Source organism: Pseudozyma flocculosa, assembly GCF_000417875.1.
Source record: "Pseudozyma flocculosa PF-1 unplaced genomic scaffold scaffold00023, whole genome shotgun sequence".
NCBI classification, from domain to species: domain Eukaryota; kingdom Fungi; phylum Basidiomycota; class Ustilaginomycetes; order Ustilaginales; family Ustilaginaceae; genus Pseudozyma; species Pseudozyma flocculosa.
The window spans coordinates 81,344-94,163 of record NW_006920891.1 but is presented as its reverse complement, the minus strand read 5'-3'; the positions used below and the strand labels follow the sequence as shown (position 1 = coordinate 94,163).

The window sequence follows — 12,820 nt, the reverse complement described above, 5'->3', positions numbered from 1 at the left end:
ACAGGACGACGCCAAATGAACCAGTGCCAAAGTTCTGGCAGACGTGTGGGCGAGCCTGCGCGCGTGGACCTGCCCTGCCCTTCCTCACCCAGCGCAGCCCTTTCCTATGGCCGTGCCTACTCTGGTCCGGCCAGGTCTCAGGGCTGAGTGGCTTGCGCGGCCCAAACCGCGCAAGGGAGACGAGGTGGCCACCTGGCCGGCCGGCTGCCTATGATTCGCCAATCGGAGAAGCCGACATAGCGCCCTCCTTCCCGATCACCTCCGTACGCTGCCCAGTCCAAGATCCCACGACGCCTTGACCGACTCGCCGTCGCGCAAGAGGCGAATACCGCGCTGCAGCTCGAGCCACGGTTCGGTGCCGCGCACGTACCGCGCGCCCAGGTAGTGGAACGCCCTCTCCTCGGCCACACCCGCCAGGTGCGACAGCAGCACCGTCGTGAAGACGGACCAGGTCGGTGAGGCCGCATCGAGGTCCAAGGCGGAGGCGCAAAGCGCGGCAGTGTCGGCCGAAGTGTGCTCCGACGAGTCGAGGGCGGCATAGAGACCCCCTTCCGCCTCTTGCACGCTGACCCCGATCGATGGATCGGCAGCGATGGCGCAGTCGAGGGACCAGCGCAGATGCCTCCTCTGCACCCGTTCGATCCACCTTGCGGTCTTGCCCGTGCCTGCGCGGTGGAGCTTGTCGCGTCCGAAGAATGTCTCAAAGAGCGCGACGTCATTGACCCCCCAGCGCCTGCCCACCAACGACCCCACCAGCCGTGCCACCCGCGCGTCTCGAAAGAGCAGCAGGTCGGTGTACACGCTCCCGGATCGGGTGTAGAGGACCAGCTCTCGTGTGGTCGTCCCACTGTCGGCGTGGTCCGTTGCGACGTCGGGCGCAGCGACGCTGATGCCGTCATCGGCTGGGTCGGTACTGACCACCTTGAAGGACCACGCTGCGCCGTCTCGACCACGGCCAAGCTCTTCGACGCGCCTCTGTGCAAATCGCTCGAGGTACCGCTTGGCGGCCGTCTCGCCAGCTGCCTGAGCCGGGTAGAGGAGCCCGCCGGCGGGCTTGGCGGCTTCGTTGGATGCTTGCTCCAGCTTGCGATGCGGCTGGATCCGGTTCAGGGGAGGCGGGATGCCCTGTCCGTCCCACTGATGCTGGCGCTGATGCTGCTGCGGGGCGCCTACCGCGTCCTGGCCTTCCCACGTCTGCACCATGTCCGGCCTTCCGAATGCGTCGAGCTTCTTGGCGAAGTGCAGCTTGCCCGCTTCGAAGAGGATGCGGGCAAACGTGAGGAAAAGGTCGAACGGCTGGCGCAGCAGTGCCATGTAGAGGTGCAGCGCCGTCAGCGGCAGCACGCGCCGGTCGTGCGTGGCTGGGTAGGAGTCGAGCGAGGCCATGAGCTTCTTTTCGAGGAGAAGGGGCGGCGCGTGCTGGCCGCCAGTGACGGAGGCGCTGGCGGGTGTCGTGTTGCCTTCGACCTGGCCCTCGCTCCCGCCTTCGATGAGCAGCAGGAGGCGGATGCCCAGAACGAATGGTTCGGCCGTCGTGCGCCCAGGGAAGGGATCCCTCAGGAAGAGCCGGTAGTAGCCGCCGCGATCGTTGAAGGGCGAAACGTGGAAGGAGCGCGGGAACGTCCACTGATGGTCGTAGCCCCTGCGTCGACCGCCCTCATCGGTGCTGTCGCTGATGGAGCCAGCGTCCGACTGCCGTGGCTTGTCCTCGCCTACGCCCGCCTCGAGGATGTAAACGTGACGCTCGTTGAAGGTGTTGTGTACCTCGAGAACCACCAGCCAAAAGTCGCCCAGCGCTCCATCGCCGTGATGGGGGCCGTCGCCCTTGTTCGATGGCGGAGTGACGCCAGCCGCAAGCGCATTGACCGGCCGGTAGCAGTAGTGCACAGTGAGCGGGTTGATGCCCTTGATGCCGAACACGGCCGGCATCGTCACCGTCCAGACCTGGCCCAACTCCTGGGACCACTTGGCCTCTGTACCCGCCAGCCCGGTTTCGTCCTGCGGGCCGTGCCGGAGGTAGCCGCGCTCCCGCAGCTCGTAGGCGAGCTTGAGCAGGATCGAGCCCTGGAGCCACTGCGCCTTGCGGGCCGAGCTCAGCGCGGCCTCTTTGTCGAGAGCATTGCCGACGGCATCGACGCTGGGCTTTGTGTCGAAGTCGTTGCGGAGGTAGGATTCCGGGTGGAGCGCCGTGATGGCCCAGGTGGTGGCGTCGACCTTTCGGCGCTTTTCCTCCTTGCTCCTCCGCTCCTTTCGCTCCGAGCGCCGCATGCTGGCCTTCCACTCTTCCAGGCTGGGCTTCTCGGCCCGCGGAGGCTCGACGAGATCCTCGTCCTCCTCGTCGATGGAGGTGATGGCGTTATTGGGAGCCGGGGCGGTGTCCGAGGCTCCGCTGATGCTGCGGCTGCCGCTTCGGACGAGTTTGGCCGCGGCCAGGCGCGACTCGTCCTGCCATTCTGGATCAAAGTGGGAGCCCTTCCAAGCGAAGGCGTGGCCGGTGTCGATCGCGTGGCTCTCGAGGCTGTCGAGGCGGACGGCGAGGTAGAGGGTGTTGTACTTGAAGCGGTGAGCCGATTCGCGGGGCAGGAAGCGGGCGTGGCGGGTGAAGGCGGGCACCACAAAGGCCGAGGGCGCGGGCGAGAAGCGAGTGCTGCCTTTTGTGGGCCTGGCTGCGAAGAGGGAGAGTAAGGCAGGCAAGGTGAGGAAGAGGCAGAGGACGAGGAGCGGGGGCAGCAGGAGCAGGTCGAGGCTGGACAGCGAGAGCCAGCGGCCGGTCGACCATGCCATGGGATCAGCTGCCGCCGCCGTTGCCGATGCTGCGAGCTGCATGGTGGCGCTGGCGGATGAGGACATGACTGCGAGGGTCATGATGGCATGCTGGAAGACGACCGAAGACGAGCTGAGAAGGGAGGTGATGGCGGTGATGGTGGTGGCGAAGAGAGCCAGGGGGTGAGGGGCAGAGCCGGATCGCCCCCCTTTGCCTCCACATGCCACGCCGTCGCTGCAGAGGCGCTGCAGCCCATCGTGGGCGTACGGACGCGGATGAGAAGAAAGTCGGCCTCGGTCGAGCCAGCCTGCGCCTCGCTCGCCCGCCCTTTGCTGCCACCACGACCACCACCACCACCGTCGCCCTCGCTGGCCAACCCATCGTCGACGGCCCATCCGACAGCCATACGGTCCATCCGCCTTGGCACCCGGCTAGACTCCGACGCTGTCTCGTACCCTCCCGTCTTGCCTCGTGACCCACCGCACTCCTGACGTGGTGCTGCATGAGCCTCTGCTTTGTTGTCCTGGCCCCTCGACCGCCCTGGCTGCCCCCGCGCTGCTCCTCTAGATCCATCCTCCGATCTCTCCGCAGCCTCTCCTCGACAATCACAAACGCCAGGATGGCATCGGCATCGGCATCAGAACCGACACCGGCACTGCCGCGCTTCATCGACATCGGCGTCAACCTCACCGACCCCATCTTCCGCGGCAACCACCACGGCAAGCAGGCGCACGACGACGATTTTGGCCGTGTCCTCGAGCGCGCAAAAGCAGCGGGCGTCGTGGGACAGATCATCACGGGAGGCAACCTGCAAGAGTCCCAGGAGGCCCTCGAGCTGGCCCACGGCGACGACACCTTCTACTCGACCGTCGGCTGCCACCCGACGCGCACGTCGGAGATGGAATCGCACCCGGATGGCGCCGAAGCCTACCTCGCCCAGCTCTCGCAGCTTATCCAGGCATCTCGACAGTCCGAAGGCGACGTCGGTGCGGGCAAGGGCCAGCGCAAGGTGGTGGCCATCGGCGAGTGCGGCCTCGACTACGACCGCCTTCACTTTTCGCCCGCCGAGGTGCAGAAGCGCCACTTTGCCTCGCAGCTCGACCTCGCCGTGCGCTGGCAGCTGCCCCTCTTTCTCCATTCCCGCGCCGCCCACGCCGACTTTGCCGCCATCCTCAAGCCTCGCATACAAGAGATCCACGACGTCCTCTCGTCGTCGTCGTCGTCGCCGTCGTCGTCGGCGCCCCATCCCGACGACGCTGCGGCCAGGCGCGTCGGCGTGGTCCACAGCTTCACGGGCACGCTCGACGAGATGCGCGAGCTCGTCGACCTGGGCCTCTTTATCGGCATCAACGGCTGCTCGCTCAAGACGCAGGACAACCTCGACGTCGTCAAGGCCATCCCGCTCAGCCGCCTGATGCTCGAGACCGACGCCCCCTGGTGCGACCCGCGCTCGACGCACGCCTCGGCGTCGCACATCCAGGCGCTCAAGGCATCGCGGCCGGACCTGCACGCCCTCTACCAGCCTGCCTCGGCCAAAAAGGAAAAGTGGCGCCCCGATGCCATGGTCAAGGGCCGCAACGAGCCCTGCGTCATTGGCGCCGTCGCCGCCACCGTCGCCAGCGTCAAGGGCCTCGCGCTAGAAGAGGTCGCAGAAGCAGCGATGCGCAACACTCGCTGGCTCTTTGGGCTGTGATGGAGCCGCGCTGCACCTCCCCCCTGCTCCCGCCCTTAGACAGAGAGGTAGAGGATGCGTGCCTCGCAATCAATGCCAAGCTACGCCGTGCTCGCCTTCTCCCCTGTTCCCTGGCATCGCCATCATCGTACCCTGAAGAGTACGTCGAGCCCGTGCCGGGGGCAGGCTGGTCCCAAGCGCAGGCGGTCCACGTCGAGCGACCTGCGTTCAGCTTGCTTGTGCCAGCGACCCGCCGCGCTCGACCTCATTTGCCGCCGAGCAGGCACGGCCAGGAGCGACAGCCTCCCGGGCAGAAGACGGTCCGTGCCCGCCTAAACCTAGAGCTAGCCAGCCTCTGACTCGCGCCCGCTCGAGCACGAGGGCGGGCCGGCCAGGTGAGGTGAGGTGAGGTGAGGTGAGGTGAGGTGAGGTGAGGTGAGGTCAGGTCAAGCAAGCCAGGCCAGCCACCCTCGCAGCAGGCCAGCCAACCCATCCGCCTTGCCATCCAAGAAAAAAAATGGCGGCCAGCAGAGTGGCCAGGCAGGGCAGGCGGTGCTGCGCTCAGCCCGCGCACCTCTCAGCCGGGCTTTTCTTTTTGCTGCCCGCCTCAGCTCGGGAGCTTGTGCCGTGCGCGCCGCGTGCCACCTCGCCTGGCTCGACGCTCCGCCTGCCTCCTCCTTCTCCAACCCCTCAATTTAACCCGCAAGGCTTCTCGCTTTCCTCCCTGCCGCCACAACCAACATCACCACTCGCCCCTCGACTCTTCATTTCTTCCCCACCTAACCGTCTCTGCGCCCAGGCCCAGTCGGCCTTGACCACCGAAGTCGCCAGCGTCGTCTCGGTACCGCCGCACTCCTCTATCCCACCCCTCTCCCGCGATCCTCCCGCAACGTGGTCCCTCCATATGTTTGGCCACTCGCACCGCGGCGGCGGTGGTGGTGGCGGCCATCGTCGTCGCCGCGACGAAGACTATCCGGTCCATGAGACGGACGTGCCAGCCACCCAGATCGGAGAGCAGACGGGTCCGCTGCATGACGTCGACGCCCTTCTTGCCGCGGACCAGCAGCGTCAGCTCGCGAGCTTCAGCTTTGGCGGCGTCGCCGATCAGCTCCCGCCCTCGCCCGAGCTCATCGTCCAAGGCTACGGACGCGTCGCTCTGCCCCTAGTTGACCCCGCCGAGGCTGCCCGCTTGGCCGCCACCTGTCAGCAGGCCCCCTTTGGCCGTGGCACGGAAACCCTCGTCGACACCGCCGTCCGAAGGACCTGGCAGCTCGACCCTGCGGCGTTCGCTGTACATGGCGCAGAGTGGAACGACGGCATCGCCGCCTTTGGGCCCCTGATCGCCGAGAAGATGGGCTTCGCCGGCACGCCCCTGTCCTTGGAGCCCTACAAGCTGCTCCTCTACGAGCCTGGCGGCCACTTTGCTTGTCACCGAGACACGGAAAAGGAGGACGGCATGTTTGCCACCCTCGTCATCCAGCTGCCCTCGGTCCACAGCGGCGGCCAGCTGATCGTCTACCGCAACGGTGTCCCGATCTTCCACGACTTTGGCGCTGCCAGGGGCACCGCGGCCTCTCAGTGCCACTACGCGGTCCACTACGCCGATGCCGAGCACGAGGTGACGCCCGTGACGCAGGGCTACCGCCTGGCGCTGGTCTACTCGGTTTGCTGGCCTGCGAGCCAGGGTGAGCCGACGGTGCCGCCTACGTCGGCCGATGCGGACGGGACTGCCGCGCTGGCAGCCGCGCTGGGCAAGCTCGCCGACGAGGAGAGGCGCTTCTACCACCTCCTCGACCACGACTACACGGCCAAGAGCATCAAGCAGCTGGGCGAGCGCGCCCTCAAGGGTGTCGACCGCGAACGCGTGGCCAGCCTGTGTGCAGCCAGCCGCTTGCTGTCCCAGGATCGCCGCTACGCGTTTTACATCGCCGAGGCGACGAGGAAGACCCTGCACGCCTTCGACGGTCCCGAGAGCGGCTGGTCAGAGTACTGGGAGCCCGTGATCCGTTTCGAACGCTACCAGCGACTCGACGGCACTCGGATTCCGGGCGACGCCAGCCTGGGCCACCTCTTCACCAACCGCGACGTGCTCAACCCGGACAGCAAGTCGATGCTGCAGCTGTGGGCCGGCCACCGCAGGCAAGAGAGCGGCTGGCTGGGCAACGACGGCCCGTCGCAGGACACTATCTACTCCAAGTACGTCCTGATCGCCTGGCCAGAGCGGCTGGCAGGCGTCTTTGAGGTGCTCGCGCAGCACGACACGCGCGCCCTCAAGGCGCTGGTGGCCACGCAGCCGACGGACGCACAGCTCATCGAGCTGCTCGACGCCATCAAGGCGTCGATCGCCCTGAGCGAGGTACCCCGAGAGGCCGGTGCTGGACGACGACGAGGAGGACGAGGAGAAGATCGAGGCCCTGCACATGCGGCTGCGGCACGAGACCCTCAATGCGCTCGTCGCGCGGCCGTTCAACGCGGCTCTCTTTGAGCGCTACATGGACCTCTTTCCCACCGCCGATTCCCACCTCTACAGCCCGTGCGGGTCGGTCGACCTGGTCAGGCTGGCGCGCCACAAAGAGGCGTGGTCGGCTGTGAGGCCCAGGATGCTCGCCGCGTTCTCCAAGCAGCCTACGGTCGCAGAGCAGGCGCTCAGCGACTGCCTCGTCCAGAACCCGCCTCCGGACTTCCTGCGCATGCTCTACGAGGCCCGGGTGGCTGCAGATGAGGCGCAATCGGAGGATGACCAAGCCAAACTCGCGGCCGTCAAGGCGCTCGTTGAGCAGCAGGTGGCGAGCCTGCGGGCCGAGCGCGATCGAATGTACCCGCCGCCGTCGTCTGACACGTACTGGCGCTTCGACAAGGCAGACTACGGATCGGACCACCGGGTCTTTACGTTCCTCCACGGTCCCGAGCGCACGCTGACGCTGCCCATGCCGCAGGGCAGTAGCCAGGCCCATCGGTTCCTGAGCCACTGCAACCGCGCGCTGTCGGGCCTGCCACCGCGCTCTTCGAAGCGTGCAAAGTCTGCGCGCCCCAGGCTGCCCGCCTTCTCGTTTACGGCGACCGCGACTGGCGAGGGCGAGTCGACCACGGTCACCTTGACAAAGACGGACGAGTACCCGCAGCGCCGTGAGGTGGAACGCCTCGGTGCTAGGCAGGCGATGGACAAGCAGATCGCCAAGCTGGTCACGCTGCTCGGCGAGGAGCGGGGACCGGCGACCGCCTCTGGCTCTGCCTCTGGCTCTGCCTCTGGCTCTGCCTCTGGCTCCGGTTCAGCGCCGCCGTCGGCTGCACCCCCCACGACCGGTCCTGATGTAGCTGAGGACTCGGTTGCGGACGCCACGCCTGCTGCCGCCGCAACCGCGCCTGCAGCCGTCGACATCAGCGACGCATCGCCGCTCGGAGCGGAACTGCCCAGCCAGGCGACGGGCGACTAAGCGGAAACCGGCGGTGAACGGGCCACGGCCACCGAGGCGGAGAGCAGCGTCGACAAGACGGCCTCCGTCTAATCAACATGAAGCGCGCAGGAAGGGGCGATCGGCGTCTCGAAATAGGGGGTCAGTACAGCAGCCGAAACATGAGCAGCGCCTCGTCACCAGCGCTACGCGGCCAAACGACACAACTACAGCCAAGCCGGCATCCACCAGCCGGCAGCGGCAGACGAAAATTGAAGGGGGACGGGCCACGAACGGAGGGTTACGACGCAGAACAGCTAGGGTTTGGCTCGTCCCGGATACTGGGCCGGGGCGAACGTCCGACCGAACGGGCTATCGAGTGCGATGTCGTCGGGTGAATCCGTAGGGTAGGCGCTGGAGAACGACGACGACGACGACGACCAGCTAGCAGAGCATGTCTATCTGCCCCTTGTCGAGCCCGGGTCCGCCTTCACGGCTTGATGAGATCGAGAAATGTTTCACCGCGAGGCAAGGGCCATGCCTGGGCATGCATCGAGGACCCCTATCCCGTTCTGTTGCGCACCGTACCCTCTCTGGAATGCTCTTTTCGCTTTGAGCAAGCTGAGTCGGACCATACCTAGCCTACCTATTGCAGGCGCTGGGCGGAGCCGACACGTGTGCAGCGGCGCGGACAGATGACTTGCCGGCTTTTGCTCCGACTGAGAGCAGGAGATCGACCCTTCTGACTGACTTGTGACGTGTGATGCGGAGCAAGCCGGCTTGATCGTCTTGACTGCTCGCTGATGTCCCGACACTCACACTGTCAGCCCCGATGCCTCCCCCTTTTTGGGCCCTTTGACCGTACGCCCGTCCTTTTCTCCCCTCTCCCTCCCTCCCACCACCACCACCATCACCGCCACTGGCTTAGCCTTTCCTCACCTGGTACCCTCTTTCTGGGAGAACAGGGCGGTGCAAAACTTCCTTCGCGGGCCCGAGCGCACCAAGACGATCGAGATGCCCGTAGGACTCGAGGAGGCCGAGATGCTCGTGGAACACTGCGAGGGCGCTCAGCCCAGCACCTCGCCGGACTCGTAACACACGAGAGACTCGGCCTATTCCTCCGCATTCTCGTTTACCGCTTGCTTGGAGGGCGAGGGAGCCTCGACGGTCGTGCACCTGACCAAGACCGACGTGCATTCCCGCCGACGCGAGATTGAGCGAGGTCGCGCTGCCAAGAAGCTTGACGGGCAGATCGAGAAGCTCAAGTCGGTGCTTGTCGAGGGTGTCGAGCCCGCGTCGGGCTCCGTCTCTGCTTCGACTTGAAGACTGGCTGCTTGGTTCTCACCTGACAAGATCAGGTTTCGCAAGAGAGTGGCCGCCGAGGCCAGCCCAGTGTAGATGGGACGAGCGGCCATATTGGCTGCCGATATCGAGGCAGCATGGCACGGAGTCGAGCGGCTCTGACTCTCTCAGACAAGGTGTGCGACCAGGCCGCAGCTGGTGGTGCTCATGGCCCGCATCGATCGCTCATCCAGCGCCACAAGATAGTTGTAGCAGAAGCAGAAGTGACCGGTCACTTCTTGTTCGAAGCAGCGGCCGAGGATCTCGGCCGATCCTAAATCCCACCCGTCTCTTGTGAAGTCTCAACGATGGGCTCGGCGATTGAGGGCGCGCCTGGCTCGTCGCCTGCCAACGCTTGACAGGAAGGCGTGTGCGTTCTTGCGGTCAGAGCAGGCCAGGCAGGTCGATCGCTGAGCTAGCCAGGCAGCTTCAGACCTGGCTCTGGCCCCAGCCGGCGTGCGGGCACGGGCCTCCCCTCCTCAGGCCTCGACGCGCCCCAAATTCTTTTTTCCCTCCCCTCTTCGACGCCCCGTTTCATCCCGCCACCACTCACCGCTCTCGCCTCATTCCTGAGCCTCGTCCTCTCCCCTTCCTCTTCCATCATCCTCTCGTCAGTTGATACGACCCACCAGCCACCCGCGCGCCGCCGCACTTCCGTCCGACAGCCTCCTCGGCCACCCGCCGGTCCGGTTCTGTCGGCATCGTCATCCGTCAGTCACAGCGGACGCGGCGCGGCGTTGCATTGCAGAGATGCCCGGCCGCCGGGGCTACGACCGCAGGCGTGGAAGCAGCTCCGACGGACCCGAGGACTGGGAATACAACTGGAAGCGTCATTTCCCCGACTGGGACTTCTACACAGTCAACGAGATCGACGTGCCGGCCGAGCAGGTTGGAGAGCAGTCGGGGCCCCTCCACGACCTGGGCCAGCTCCTCGCTGAGGATCCTCAGCATCAGCTCGACAGGTTCAGCTTCGGTGGAGCGACTGACCTGCTTCCGCCGCTCCCTGGCCTGAGGATCGAGGGCTATGGCCGCCTGACCCTACCGCTCGACAACGCCACCGACGCTCAACGCTTGGCCGCCGTCTGCCAGCTGGCGCCATTCGGCCGCGGACAGGACACGCTCATCGATCCCACGGTGCGCAAGACGTGGCAGATTGAGCCAGGCAAGATCGCCTTTGGCAACCCTGCCTGGAACGAGGGGATCGCTGCCTTCGCCCCACTGATTGCGGAAAAGCTGGGCTTCCCCGGCACACCGCTGGCGTTGCACCTCTACAAGCTGCTCTTCTACGAGGCTGGAGGCCACTTTGGCAAGCATCGCGACACAGAGAAGGAGGATGGCATGTTTGCCACCCTGGTTGTCCAGCTACCCTCCATGCACTCCGGCGGCCAGCTGCTGGTCTATCGCGGCGGCACTCCCATCACGCACGACTTTGGCGATGCCGGCGGCACTGCGCCGTTCAAATGTCACTACGCGGTCCACTATGCCGATGCCGAGCACGAGATCACACCCGTGACCGAGGGCTACCGCCTTGCGCTGGTGTACTCGATCTGCTGGCCAGCGGAGCCCAAAGACGCGGCGGTCCCCACATCGGCCGGCGCAGATGCCGTCAACCAGATGATGACCCTGCTCACCAGACTGCTCGGCGAGGAGAGGCAGTTTCACCTCTTCCTCGAGCACGACTACACGCACAAGAGCATATCCGAGCTCGGCGCCCGGGCGCTCAAGGGCGTGGATCGCGAGCGCATCGCCAGGCTCCAGGTCGCCAACGGCTGCTTGAGCGGAGATCGCGTCTACGACTTCTACTTCGCAGAGGCCAAGAGGAGGACGGTCTATTCCTTCTACCAAGATGCCTGGGACGAGTACGAGTCGCCCGAGGTCACGTTCGCCCAGCTGCACAAGCTCGACGGCACGTCTCTGGCCGGGTCGCGCGACCTGGCCTCGTACTTTGGCCATAGGGATGTGCTGAACCCGCTCGGAAAGTCGCTGCTGTCGCTGTGGCGCGGTCACCGCAAAGAGAGACTGGGGGATCTCGGCAACGAGGGTCCGTCGCAGGTGACGACCTACAAGAAGTACGTCGTCGTCGCATGGCCCCGGCGGCTGAACCAAGCCCTGGAGGGGATCCGTGTCGGACAGCTGGAGGCGCTGCGAACGCTACTGACCCAAGAACCTTCGGACGACGAGCTGGCGGAGTTCCTCCAGAGCGTCAGGGAGGCCAGGTCTCGACAGGCGTTCCCGCTCCGTACCACGCTCGAGGACCAACTGCGCCATACGATCTTCATCGCGCTGCTCGAGCGACCGTTCAGCCCGAGGCTGTTTGGTCTCTACCTCGACCTCCACCGCACTGCGAGGCTGCTGATCCACAACCACGAGGGTTGGCAGGATCTGCTTCGCCTGATGCGCTGGCCGAGGGCCTGGAAGGCCGGCCGGGCCAGGGTCGTCGAAGCCTTTGCGCAGGACCCCTGCACCACGCTCAAGCTGATCGACAAGTACCCGAAGGAGGACCCCGTCGAGATGAAGCAGCTCCTGATCGAAGCCCTGCTGCGCTCCGAGAGCGGCGACGACGACGAGCTCTGGCGGAACCTGCAGCAGGCGATCAGCTGGCGCGTCGCCCTCTCCCTTCCAGAACCGGCCGTCTGCAGGAACCTGGTGCAGAGGTACCTCAACGTCCGCGACGACCAGTTCGACGTCCACCAGTGCATGGGATCGTTGCTCTCGGCGCAGCGCCTGCATCAGAACCTCTTTGCAGCGAGGCGCCACATCTTTCAGCCCCTCCTGCAGCGTTGCATCGCCAAGCTCGAGGACAAGCGCGCCAGCGCCTCCGGATCAAAGGCAGACTACTGGCGCTTCCAGGAGGCAGAGTTCCCGGCCGACGCTCGAGTTGAGGACTTTCTGCAGAGTTATGAGCGCACCGAGACCGTCAAGGGGTTCGACTGCATCCAGTCGGCCCGGAAGCTCGTGGAGACGTGCCAAAAGGTGCTGTCCAGCGCCGACGCGCTTGACGCGGAAAAGTGGCAGCGGTGCAGCCACACGCTACCCAAGTTTTCCTTCACCGCCGTCGAGGGTGGGCGGGGAAGGGGGGCGTACGTCACGCTCACCAAGACTGACGCCTACCCGCAGCACCGCGAGGCCCAACGTCTGGCGCGCGTCGCGGGTCTCGAACGTGACATCAAGACGCTCGGGTCGCTGCTCGTTGTCGATGCCGGGGCCGGTCCCAGCGGCAGCGGCAGCGGCAGTATCAGCGCCGGCGTCGAGCTCGAACAGACTCATGAGGCCGAGGCGGCACCGCCTCGCAGCGAAACGGTTGGCGAAGCTGCAGAAGGTGTCCCGACGAGCCCTGCTTTCGAGCCGCTGCACAGGCCCGACATCGAGACGGATGCCGGTCCCAGTGTGGCGTCCGGTGCGGTGACTACGGCTGCGCCTACGGGCGAGAGCGAGGCCATGGTGGCGGCGCCATCGACGGACGACCAGGCTCAAGACGGGGCGGAGCACCAGGACAAGAAGGTCAAGCTCGAGTCGAAGATGGGCTAGCGCCTCGGACACTCGGCCAATTTCTCCGCCCCTGCCTAGCCGCGACGGCGCGCGACGGTGGCCTCGAGCGGACCCAGCCGAACAACCTTGATTCGACCAGCGTGACAGAGGCAGAGCCGGGAG

The 12,820-nt window shown here is 65.9% G+C and overlaps 4 protein-coding genes across 4 annotated transcripts; 3 read left to right on the top strand and 1 right to left on the bottom strand.

Moving 5' to 3' along the window:
• Nucleotides 1–255: 255 nt before the first annotated feature.
• PFL1_05995 (uncharacterized protein) lies at nucleotides 256–2,865 on the bottom strand (the record flags this gene model as incomplete). Its single annotated transcript, XM_007883533.1, has 1 exon — nucleotides 256–2,865. One exon carries the CDS (start codon nucleotides 2,863–2,865, stop codon nucleotides 256–258), a length of 2,610 nt encoding a protein of 869 aa, XP_007881724.1.
• Nucleotides 2,866–3,266: 401 nt separating this feature from the next.
• PFL1_05994 (uncharacterized protein) lies at nucleotides 3,267–4,457 on the top strand (the record flags this gene model as incomplete). Its single annotated transcript, XM_007883532.1, has 1 exon — nucleotides 3,267–4,457. The coding sequence occupies one exon, from the start codon at nucleotides 3,267–3,269 to the stop codon at nucleotides 4,455–4,457; it is 1,191 nt and encodes a 396-aa protein (XP_007881723.1).
• Nucleotides 4,458–4,953: 496 nt separating this feature from the next.
• PFL1_05993 (uncharacterized protein) lies at nucleotides 4,954–6,921 on the top strand (the record flags this gene model as incomplete). Its single annotated transcript, XM_007883531.1, has 1 exon — nucleotides 4,954–6,921. One exon carries the CDS (start codon nucleotides 4,954–4,956, stop codon nucleotides 6,919–6,921), a length of 1,968 nt encoding a protein of 655 aa, XP_007881722.1.
• Nucleotides 6,922–9,919: 2,998 nt separating this feature from the next.
• Nucleotides 9,920–12,697, top strand: PFL1_05992 (uncharacterized protein; the record flags this gene model as incomplete). The annotated part of the gene is made up of 1 exon (XM_007883530.1): nucleotides 9,920–12,697. One exon carries the CDS (start codon nucleotides 9,920–9,922, stop codon nucleotides 12,695–12,697), a length of 2,778 nt encoding a protein of 925 aa, XP_007881721.1.
• Between the last annotated feature and the right edge of the window lie 123 nt (nucleotides 12,698–12,820).